Here is a 12,020-nt window from a genome sequence, read left to right on the forward strand (position 1 = left end):
TGTGGCGGGCTAACTGGGTAAGGCCTGGAGCCTCATAGACAGCTCGCTGCCTGGGGCCTTAGCTGCGCTTCTCTGCACCCATTTGATGCGGTTTAGGAATAAGACAGAAAACATTGACTCGATGACAGCCATCAGGGAGGCACCAACTTCAGGAAAAGGGGCCAGTAAAGTGTGATTTAGTGATAGCCCCAAGCCTCTTCTGCTGAGGGTGAAGTCAGGGCTTTGACCCACCAGAACACACAGGAGGCTGGCTCCAGGGGAGTACAGAACACAGGCCCCTGACCTGCGGTAGTGGGGGAGGAAAGAGTCCTAGTAGTACCTGACGACTTTCTGTTGTAAACCATGTGATCAGTGATGGTCTTTCTCAGGTTGTGGGGGCCGGGCCTGGGCATGCTTATAGCTTTATAGCCCAGAGTCCTTGAGGGCTGTTACAGAGCCACAGAGATGAGCCGTGAAATGGCATCACAGCATAGAGGAACTACCTAAGAATGGAGGTCATAAAACTGACTTTAAAGGGTTAAATGAAGTGTAAGTGGGAGCATTGAGCTCATTGCCTGGCACGTGGCATATGCTTCAGAGCGTGTGCTAAATCTGGGTTAGGCTCAGGGCTGGGGGACTGACAGAGATATGTGTGTCTGGGCTGTCCCCTGGGGGGCGTGGTCCCATTTCTCTCTGCAGGAATTGCCTCTCACTTGCTCTGGAGCTTGAGCACCAGTTGTGTGCCAACCATTGCCCAGGCATGTTACACTTAAGACTTCTAGTCCCCTTAACAATACTTCCAGGTAGTTGTTATGATCACCATCTGTTTTATTTTTATGACCATGTCACTGAGCTGGTGAGTGGCCAGTTGAGGATACAAAGCCAGGCTGTCTCTGCAGAGCCCATGCCATCTGCTTAGTGGTAGTGGGTTATGTCCTAGATTGCTGTCCCCCTGGGGTGGCATGCACTGTTCCCACCCTTGCCCCTGAGGGTCTCTTTGCTGGTATAGGTCTCTCCTACTGTGGGGCCCAGCATGGGGCCGTGGCTGGGCTTGAGTGGATCAGGGCCACACTGACCTCTTGACTGGATCTACCTGGACCATCTCTTCATGAGAGCACAGGGCCACTTTGTTGGACATCTTGTTGAGTCCTTTGTCAGTATGATTTCTTTCAATCTCAAATAACCCCAGGAGGCAGGGAGAACTGTTACCATTGTCATTCTTAAAGATGAGGATGCTGGGACTTGGGCTCAATGATTTGCCCAAGTGCACAGAGCTAGTGAGTGGCAGGACTGACGTGCACGCGGGCATCTGCTCCTGAAGCCAGCCGGCTGCATGCCTACCAGAGCCGTTTCCCCCGGGCAAACATTTGCTCTGGCAGTTTGTCAGCAGGACCTCTCCTAGACACTCCTGCAGTCCTCCCGCTCCCCAGTGGCTCGTCCAACCTGGCCCTGCCTGGCATTTCTTAGTGACCAACACCTAGAAGTGTCTTGGTGATGCGTTGTCAGAGATCTCCCTTCATAACCCGGATTGACAGAATACGGAAGCAGCTACAGTTCATAACGTTGATCGTGTGTATTATTTGGAAGATAGTGTCAATGACTAGGGGCGCTGTCACCAGATAATGTTCTCTTGCTGTTGGATGGATGCTGACTCGAAGCCAAGGCACTCATTGAGCAGAAGGGAAATTGGTCCCAGGTGGTTACTGGAAGCCTTCCCATCCCTGCTCTGGGTTCTGGAGCCCTGTGTGTCTGCTGGAAAGGCAGTCACCAGCTCACACGGCTTCACAGACACCCTCAGGCCTCACAGCTGCTTTGGGATCCACTAGGGTTTGTAGCTCAGGAAGAGTGACTGTTCTCGGGTCACAAAGGGAATAAGCAGCAGGACTGGGGTTGCCACTGAGCACAGTCCACACACCCCTGGGAAGGGTCTGCCCCGTGCCGGGAGAGCAGGGCCCCTGTTAGGCTTCTCTCGGGTGAAGAGGACAGACGGACTGTGGGACAGGCCTTGTTTTGTGCTTGGCAGTTCAAGTAACAGTCGTAGCGCTTGTGCTGGAGCCTGGGGTAGGTTTAAAAAAAAAAAAACTAAATATAACTTGTGTACTCTGCCATCAGTGCCGACACCCTCCTAAACTATCCCTGTGGGTTAGTAAATGATTACAGATCTAATTTATGAACTGTCCGCTTCCGAGCGGTCTGAAGCAGGAGCTCTTGTGATTGCACTGACCAGTCCGGAGACAGGGAGAGCGGGGACCCTGGCGCTCCTGAATCCACATCTCCGATTCTCTGCAGCTCCCGAGGGCTAACCGCTCAGGCCAGAGTGCTCTCCTGTGACCAGGCCCAGGGTGAAATGCGTCCATCTCCTTGGAGCCTCTGAAGGCTCCACAGAAGTCACACACTGGCAGCCCACTAGCCAAGCAGATAAGTTTTACATGGCCTTGGCAGTGTTTGTGAAGTGTGTTGCCAAAATTTGGAAATTAGGACATTTCCTAAAAGTATCTGAGTTCCAATCTACTCGGTGCTCCCTTGTGGCACCGAGCCTTGTTGACAGCATCTGGCCTTTGCCACTGCAGGGCCATGGTTGCCTGAGCTGAAGGCCACTGCCCCCCAGGGCACATATATTCTCTCACTACCACCCTGTGCCCCACCTCATGCCCTGTAGGACTTTAACCATTTTTAGGCACCTGGCATGCTGGCCAAGCCTTACCAAGCCATCAGACTAAACCCCCACCCCTGTAGCTCCTGCCCCGGCCTCTGCCTGGAGAGTGGAAGTGGGGCTTAGGGAGTGGCCGCTCAATAAACCTCTGGGCCTCCTTTTCCCTCCTCTTGTGAGGCTTGAGTCTGGGACTAAGTCTTTTCCATTTTCTGTGCCTCTACCTCGGGTGTGTTTTTATGGCTTTAATTTAAACAAGTGCTTCTTGATATCTTGTTTACAAAGCTGCCAAAGTGAAAAATTCCCGTATTATATGAGGCTCGAAGTCTTCGAGTTATCTCTGCTCCACAACACACAACATCATTATCCTGGAGGCCTTATCACTCAGTGCTGGCGCGGCTGTGGGCCCTGGTGCCACAGCAGTGACTGTCCAGCGCCAACCTGCTCCTCCAGCTTCACCCAGATCCTCCAACTGCAACGAGCAGCAGCCTCTTCTTGATAGATTAGATATCTCCCACTGACATTATGAGGGCTCCTAAATCTTTAAAAGTAACTTTTTTGATTTATTTAGCCATCATATTTATCAAGCAAATAAAAAATGCCTCTTCTTGCCTGAGTGCTTAGAGGTGGTGGTACCCATGCTGGAGGGAAGGTTCAAGCCTTGGAGGAGCCCGGGAAGGGGGTGGACAGTGATTTGGAAGAGACCACAGTTCTGTGCCTGGAGGCTGCAAGGGAAGGGTGCTAAGACACCCACCCAGTGGGGCAGGACGTTGAAGCAGGAACCAAGCTGCCCTGGTGGGTACCCTCTTTATTAGGAACATAGCTGCTGGACATAATAGCATTTACTTTGAAGATGGCCCGGTGTCCCTAAGGTGTACAAGGCCAGCAGTCCTGGGCAGGAGCCAACGCTCTGGCCACCACCCCAGGTTTGGGCCTCTGCCTCACTTGCAATGTAGGATGAGGAACACTGAGCAAAATTGTTTCTAAAGCACTTTATCACTTTATGAACGGGAAACTTGCAGTCAGTCATTGTTGATCATGTTTTTTTCTCCTCTGAAAGATCATTAAAATCCGCTCCCAGACAGAGGGAATCAATATCAGTGAGGAGGCGCTGAACCACCTAGGGGAGATTGGTACCAAGACCACTCTGAGGTGAGCCACCATCCCGGACCTGTTTCTGCTGGGCTGCTTCAGCTCCAGCAGGCCTCCCCAGCACAGCCTGTGGGGCCTCGCTGGGGCTGGGGCCCTTTGGAGGAAATCAAGACAGACATCCCTCGAAGGGCATGGGACCTTGTCTGCTGTCAGCGATGTGGTGGGCCTTGTCCCAGGACACTGCAGTTTAAGGTACGGGGGATACTTAGATGATGGTTTTTAAAAAGTTAGAATATCAGGTGAGGTCCCTTCTACAGTGAATCAGATGGAGTACGCCTGGCAAAGGAGGTGGACAGAACCAAAGGTTAGTGTTCAGGGCAGGTAGCTCCCTAGCCTAGGCCCTGCCTTCCCCTCTCCTCTGCTGGGTCCTGTTCTCTAGGTGCCTGGTGGGGAGGGTGGAGGGCAGACATAGATTGTTCTCCAGCAGCTCACCAGTGTTCCTCATGGGTTTCCTGACTCCTTGTAAAATCACGACTTCACAGTTCTCGGCCCTTCCCTATTTCCCTTTGAGTCAGTTCCTTCCTCCTGGGCTTGAAGGCAGAATTGCAAGCTTTCGTGTTGGGAGGGGCGATGCTTTTAAGAACTACACATATAATGCCTTTGGATGGGGCAGGTACTTCCAGTTGGCCGTGTGTGACATTTCCCTGGCATGCCTTGGCCTTGCCTACCTAGCACCTGTGCCCAAGTTTGCAGTTCCTTTCAGGTAGCAGTGGAGTTACTGCCTATTTGGAGACCTTATAGACTGCCACAGATTTGGAGAGTAGGACTTATGTCATATTGGTGGCTTCTCCCCCTCTTTAATGGGGTCATTACTGCAGATCTCTGAGGAGAGACAAGTGCCTATCTCCTTTTCTGCTGTGCCCGCAACAACTAGCACACGCTGGATGCTGGGCTCGGCACCTGTGTCAGTGCTGACTTTGAGGGAGGAGAGCCCCCTCTGAGTGGCCCCTGTTTTACTCTTGCCCTGGCGCTGTCCACTGTAGGTACTCGGTGCAGTTGCTGACCCCGGCCAACTTGCTTGCTAAGATCAATGGGAAGGACAGCATCGAGAAGGAACACGTTGAAGAGATCAGTGAGCTTTTCTATGATGCCAAGTCCTCGGCCAAAATCCTGGCTGATCAGCAGGATAAGTACATGAAGTGAGCTGGCTCTGGTCTTCTGCAAGGAGAGACTCCCAGTGTGCCTGCCTGGTCCAGTCTGCGTGCAGGAGCTTTCCCTGGGCAGGGGCTTCTTCACATGAAGACACGGTTGGCAGCATTGCCATTTCAGTGTTGAAAGTATTGCATTTTTAAATTATCACAACTTCTCCTGTGGCTGCTGGGAAGGAATCCTTCCTTACCTAGTGTATTTTCTGATAAATCGTTACAGGTTGTTTTAACAACATCTCTTTTTAGAAGTATCTGTTTAAATTTTTTATTTTAGAACCATTTAGATTTACAGAATTATCGTGAAGATAGGAGTATAGCAAGCATCCCCCATTTTTGACATCTTACATTAGCGTGGTCCTTTTGTCACAATTAATGAACCAATATTGGTAGGTTATTGTACTTTACTTACACTTCTTCAGTTTTGCTCACTCTGTCCTTTTCCTGTTCAGGATCCCATTGAGGACACCACATGACATTTAGTTGTCTTCTCCTAACAGTTCACCAGCCTGTAGAGAATGTCCCTCCTTGTGTTTTTCTCATGATTAAACAGGGGTAAGAGGTTTTTGGGAGAAGACCACACAGGTAAAATACCATTCTCATTACATTACATCAAGGGTATATACTGCTTACATGACTTACTTCACTGTTGATGTTGACCTTGAGCACCAGTGAGGTAGTGTTTGTCAGGTTTCTCCACTGTGAATTTGCTCTTTTCTGCCATACTGAACTCTTTGGCAGGAAGTCACTGTGCATAGCCCACACTGAGGAGTGGGGAGTCCGCTCTACCTCCTTAAGGGCGGAGTATCTACCTAAATTATTTGGAATTCTTGTGCCTGGAAGATTTGTCTCCCCATTTATTTAATTAGCCAATCATTTAATATCAGTCTGGACTCGTGAAGTTTTGTTTTACACTCTGGGTTATAATCCAGGACTACTTTATTTTATTGCTCAGATTGTTCCAGCTTTGGCTTTTGGGAGCCTTTCAGTTGGTTCCTGTGTCCCTTTGACAGGCCCCTGTTATTGTGACTTCACCACTTTTTCAGTCCACCGAGTGGTGCTTTGAGCCCCTTAATCAGAAGGGGACGTGACAGTGTCCGACTCTGCACCATACTGGGTTGTGCTTGCCCTCTGCCAGGCCCAGTCTGTGTCCTGCTAGCTGTGTGCCTGAGACAGGACTTAGCTCCAGGGAAGCTAGCCTTGGTTTTCTGCCCTTGCAGGCAGGATCTCAGTGCTGTCATTCATTGGAGGAGACGGGACTAACCAAGATGGTCATCTTGATCCAATCTTTGTTCAATCTAAACTAGCCATCAGATCCTTGTGGGCCAGGCGGTTTCTCCCCAATTAGTGACGATCACCTATTGGTGTGTCCAGGAGGGCTGACAATCCTAGGGGATTCCATTCTGCTGTCGGAGAGCCCCCAGCCAGGCCCCGTTGCCAGGATGAGTTTTCTTCCAGGGTGCCTGGCCCCTGATGAAGATCCCAAGCAGGGGATGGTGAGTAGCTTCCAGAAGTCAGGCCTGAATGGTGCCACCTGTCTGGCTGGCCATGTCCTCTGAGGACGTCCATGTCTCTGGCCTTCCAACTCAGGCCCTTTTAGAAAAAGAGATTGTGATAACTAAGATGTGCCAAGAGCTTATCGTGTGGTAGGTAGCTTATTGTGTATTAACGCTTGGCATTTTGTTTTGCCTTCACAGTAGCCCTGTGAGATTGGTGTGTAGGTGCTGTTTTCAGCCTGCTTTACAGAATAGGAAAATGAAGTGCCAAGGTTAAGTCACTGCCCCTCTCGTAGGTGAGGGAAGCAGATGTGAAATCTGTGTGGCTGCCCTGGCTACGGTGCCTCCCCGAGTGTGTGGAGCTGTCAGTACTTAGCAGTTGGTACAGGGTCCTTCACGATGGGACTTCTGTCCTAGGCAGGTGAGGAAAGCAGGGTTAGGTGCCGGAAAGGTGCCTTGCCTAAGGCCTGATCCCCCAGAGGACAAGAACCAAGCCTTTTGCTTCAGCCTGCGAAAGCTTTCACAGTGTTTGAAGAGCAGGGTAGGTGGAAGCAGCAGTGACAGCAAAACTCACAACCGCAGGTTGTGGTAATGTCTTCCCCAGTTGCCTGGGGGTGTGCTGGTGCCCACAGTGATCCTGGTGCGGAGAGCAGACCTACCTGTTCCTGATCACAGGTGATGTGAGGCTTCGCTTTCCTGAAGCCTCAGCCCTGGTTCTTGTCCTCGGCTATCCTGGCCATGGGGGTACCCAGGAGATGGCCCACCTCACTCATCTGTGCTCCCAAGTGAGGGAGATGGTTCTAGGTAGGTAGGAAGGTTGGGTTATTTTAATTTCCCTCCGATTTTTTCCAGTGGGCCTGTGATTATTACATTAATCTTCAGGCGAAGTTTTTACGACCGATCCCTTGCTGTCTATGAGAAGTTTCTCCATCCATTACCAGAGGGAAACAGACCCTGGTGGGGAAGAAAATATTTGTTACATCTTATCAGGCTGACACGCAATCTAACAACAATTACAGCAGCCCCATTTTTTGTACTATTTCAGCTCCAGCGTGAAAAATTGTTCTAATATTAAAGTGAGAAAGACTGGGGGCTGGTCATAGAAAGTGGTTGAATATTCCAAGCTCCATACTGTGGGCTCTCATGGGTGCCTCCCGCAGAGCCCATTGGGTGACTGAGGAGGGAAAAAAAAAACCAAACCCACTGCCGTCTAGTCGATTCCAACTCATAGCAGAAAGTGTACACATCAATCCAGCACCCTGTCTCCTCTGCTAATGGGCCGGAGGTGTGTGTGTGAGTGGGAGGGCCAATCCAGCACCCTGTCTCCTCTGCTAATGGGCCAGAGGTGTGTGTGTGAGTGGGAGGGCTCTGAGAGATGGTGCCTGCTGGTCTCCTTCATTTCCTCCATGCAAATGCCTCCACACCCACCTTACCATTTAGGGCTGCTAGGGCTGCGCTCTCAGGCTGGTTTGTAGGCTGTTTGGTTTTTTAGGACACACCAGGAAGTGACTTCTTGGTTATGATGCAAACCTTTTTCAGTCGTTTCCCTACTAAAACAGAGTTGTGGAAGGAGGTCACACTCCCTGTTGACCTGTCTCAGACCCCAGGGCTGATGGTCTGCCTGGGAAGCAGCAGACGTTTGTCAAATACCCAGTGCTCGCTCCTCAGACCTCACTGGGCTGGGCAGCTGCACCGGGCCCTGAGAAGCCTTGCTCTGGAGGGATTCTGGGCAGAGGCGGCAGGTGGGAGAGGGGAGCAGAAGGGGTCTGGGGCTCGGCAGGCGGGGACTTGGTCTTTGACTGTCTTCACCTACTCTGTTCAGCCCTTGGCCCTGACTGAGTAAACGCCTTCCTGTCTTTGGTTTTCTCATCTCTAAGATGGGACTATTATTTAAGATGGGACTGTATATCCCGTAGATTGCATGAGGGTCCGTGAGGTGACATGTGGCTGTACTAGGCCCCTTAAGAGATCAAAATTCAATAGCATTCGCAATCCCTGTGCCTCTTGGCATAAGAGAAGGTCACAGTCTATCACATAAGAGCTGGAAACTTGTCCCCCTCCCTGTTTCAAGTAGCCCAGCTGGAAGGACCCTTTAGAGACCTTCCTTGTGGCTGGATAAAATCCCTGAGAGTCACACAGCTCTGGGAGCAGAGAAGAGCGGGCAGAGGCACGGGCTTTCCTCAGTGTCCTTGACTTCCAGGAGCAATGCTGTGCTGGCTGGACGCCGGCACCCCAGCTGACTGGGAGCTAGAGTGGTGTCCACCACTGTCCACCTGGTCGGCTCATCTATCCATTCACTGCCTGCCCAGGCATTCATCAGCCTCCCTCCAGCTGGGGTTCTCCCATTCATTTTGGGGACAACAGGCCTGTGGGGATAATGGGCTAGGCAGGGCTGCTGGGAAGCACAGGGAGTCAGAAGCGGGTGGGCCGTGCGTGGGAGCTGGCCCCTTGGGGCTCTGTCCCTGGGCTCTGTCCCCAGCCTGGCCCCGTCGCCCCTCCCGTCACTCTCGGCAAGCGCGGTGATTAATGGCCGGGCAGGCCCGCCGTCGGCGCGCGTCTAGGCGGCGATGGATGCGGCTGTCAGGCCGGCCCGGCCGCGTTGACCCCGGCCCCGGCCAGGCGGGAACGACGCGCGATCAATCGGCGGCGCACGGCGGGCGGCGGCTGGACCGGTGCGATAAGAGGGGTGCGATGGGCTCCCGCTGATTGCCGGCGGCCGGTTGCCCCGCTGACGGCCCATTCATCGGCCGCGCCCCGCCCGCCGCGCGGCGCGATAAAGCTGTCAGCGCGCGCCGTGATGAATGACGCCGGGCCAAAGGCAGGGGAGGCGGCTCGGGCGCAGCGCCCCGGCGGGGCACGCTCCGCCCGCACACCGCCCGCACAGACACGGTCCACGGCTCTCCAGGCGGCCCCGCGGGCAGGGCGCAGGCAATAGTGGGGTGACAGGTGCAGGGGGTCTACGCTGACAGCGCGGCTTCCACACGAGACAAGCCACACGCGTCCGCAGGACCCGGTGCTACCCGGGACGTGCTCGTGTTGGGCCAGGGCCCAGGCGCCAGTCCCCATGTTCTGGCGCTCGTGCACAGGGTGGCACGCGGGTCAGTGGGACTCAGTGCAGGGTGGCTCCCGTGTGTGTGTGTGCGTGCGTGAGCACAAGGGCACACTTAAAATGACCTCGGCCACCAGGGCCATTAGCCTCCTCGGCCTCCGCAGGTCTTCCCAAGGACCCAGCCACCTTTCAACACCCCAAATCCGACCCTGTCGGGCCCCTGCTTAAAGCCCTTCCACACTTCCCCAGGGCCAGCTGCAAGGCTCGAAGGCCCTTGGGGACCCCGCGGTGGCTCGTCTCCCAACAGCACCCTGCTCCCCCCACTGCCACTGCGGCCACCTGGCCGGTCCCTCCAATTCCTGAAGGACGCTAAAGGAGCACCTTTAACCTTCACACTTGTGTTCCCCTGCCTGGAGGGGAATACACGCCGGCTCCGCCGCTGCTCTGGAGTTTTGTCCCTGAGGCGTGCCTGTCGGCGATGCCTGTAGTTACCCACCACGCCAGGGCCGCGTTAGGACCGACCAGGAGCTCAGTGAGTGAAGGGCCTACCCAGGAGAGACAGCAGCCGAGCAACCCACAACCCGATATGGAAGAGCCCCTGTGCCAGGTGCGACGGAGCCCGGAAGGGGCTCGAGGCGCATTAGCTCGAGAGCTTAGGCTCGTTGCTCCGGGCCGAGGGTACATAGCAGCGGGAAGCGGAAGACAGGCCGGAGTGGCAGGAAGTGAGCGAGGGGCAAAACGGCTGGGCAGCGCTGGAGCTGGTCGGTGGGCAGTGGGATTTCAGGAGGGGCGTGGCACCGGGGGCTGGGCCGAACTGGATGCCAAGCGCCTCAGGACCACGAAACCACAGCGCCCCCACGTGGGCAGATGCGCACAGGCCAGGGGAAGCGCGCAATCGGGTAGGGCCTCCACGGCCCCCACCCAAGCTGCCCTGCCTTGGAGGAGCAGGGCATGTGGCCAGGCCAGACCAAAGGGTCTTTGAGTTCCCTGAGTAGGACCCAGCACCTGCCCGGCTCCTCTCCCTGCTATGGAGACTGCGGCCTAAAGAGGGGAAGGGGTCCTGTGGGGAGGAAGGAGTGTGTGTTCAAATGTGCATGTGAGGAGGCTTACTGCAGGAAATGACACCTGAGCTGGGCTTCTCATTAAACACACACACAAATATACATGCGCACACACACACCCGTTGACCATCGAATCGATTCCAACTCATAGCAACCCTGCAGGACAGAGCAGAACTGCCCCATACATTTTCTAAGGAGCGGCTGGTGGATTCAAACTGGCTACCTTTTGGTTAGCGGCTGAGCTCCTAACCACTGCACCACCAGGGCTCCATACAGAATATACATCCCAGACCCAGTGAATATACATGGTTATTTAATTTTTCGAATCAGTCATACTGTAACATGGTTAAAAAAAAAAAAAAAGTACAAAGGGTATACACTGAACAATCTCCCTCTGCCCTGCCCACCCCTCAGCCACCCTGTTCTCTCCAGAAGCAACCGGTGCTATGCCAGCATATCCTTCTAGAGGTGTCCTGTGCGTATACAAGCTAGTTCACACAGCACTGCGTAGTATATTGTTTTCCGACATTTATTACAAAAAATGTCCAACATACAGGAAAGTTTTAAGAATTATACAGATAACTATTACCTCAATGTTATCCATTCTTCTATCCATCCATTGACCCATTTTACCCTTTTTTTTATTTACGTATTTCAAAGTATACATCAGTACCAATCATCCCTTAATACATACATATAAACATCCAACTATTTGTTTTTTAAGGTCAAATTTATACAGTGAAATGCATATGTCTTAAATGGATCATTCCATGAATTCTGGAACCCGTATCAAGAACTTTGTCACCACCCCAGAAAGCTCCCTTGTGCCTATTCCCAATCCCCAAGTCCCTAGAGGCAATCACTCTTGATTTTTTTCACTGTATACAAGCCTTGGCTGTTGTAGAACTTCATATAAATAGAACCATACAGTGTACACGTGGTCTTTGGTGACTGGTTTCTTTTGCTTAGAGTAACGCTTTTGAGAGTTGTGCATGTTGAGGTGCGTATCAGCAGTTTGTTCTTTTTAGTGCTGGGTAGTATGCCACTGTATGGATGTACTAGAGTTTGGTTGGATCCATTACCTGAGGACGGACATCTGGGCTGGTCCCAGTTTTCACCTGTTATATTCTTGGTATGAACATTCTTACACAAGTCTTTGTGTAAGCCCATGTTTTTATTTCTGTTGGGCAAATAAACGAAATTGCTGGGTCATTCGGTGGGTGTATGTTTAGTTTTATAAGAAACTGTCAGATCTTTTCCCAATGCTGTCTACTTTTAACTCCTTTTCCCCTCTTCTTAACACAAATGGTAGCAGACTACCTACACTGTTTTGCTTCTTGTCTTTTTTTTTAGGTTTATCTTGGAGATCCTTCTAAGTCAGTATATAGAGTCCTCCTAGTTCCTTCCCACAGGAGGGAGGTGCTGAAACTTACTTACCCAGCACCCTTCTGATAGGCACAGAGATGTGTCTAGCCTTATTGAGCTGGG

At 52.5% G+C, this 12,020-nt stretch overlaps 1 protein-coding gene across 1 annotated transcript in view; it reads left to right on the forward strand.

Annotated features, from left to right (window-relative positions):
• RUVBL1 (RuvB like AAA ATPase 1) overlaps positions 1–10,950 on the forward strand; it is a 52,630-nt gene extending 41,680 nt beyond the window's left edge. Inside the window, exons 10-11 of the mRNA XM_049863140.1 lie at positions 3,690–3,781; positions 4,765–10,950. Coding sequence (XP_049719097.1) covers positions 3,690–3,781; positions 4,765–4,924 — 252 coding nt within the window. The 3' untranslated portion in view covers positions 4,925–10,950. The remainder of the gene's footprint in view (positions 1–3,689; positions 3,782–4,764) is intronic.
• Positions 10,951–12,020: the final 1,070 nt, after the last annotated feature.

The sequence above is a fragment of the Elephas maximus genome, chromosome 20 (assembly GCF_024166365.1).
Source record: "Elephas maximus indicus isolate mEleMax1 chromosome 20, mEleMax1 primary haplotype, whole genome shotgun sequence".
In the NCBI taxonomy this organism is placed as follows: domain Eukaryota; kingdom Metazoa; phylum Chordata; class Mammalia; order Proboscidea; family Elephantidae; genus Elephas; species Elephas maximus.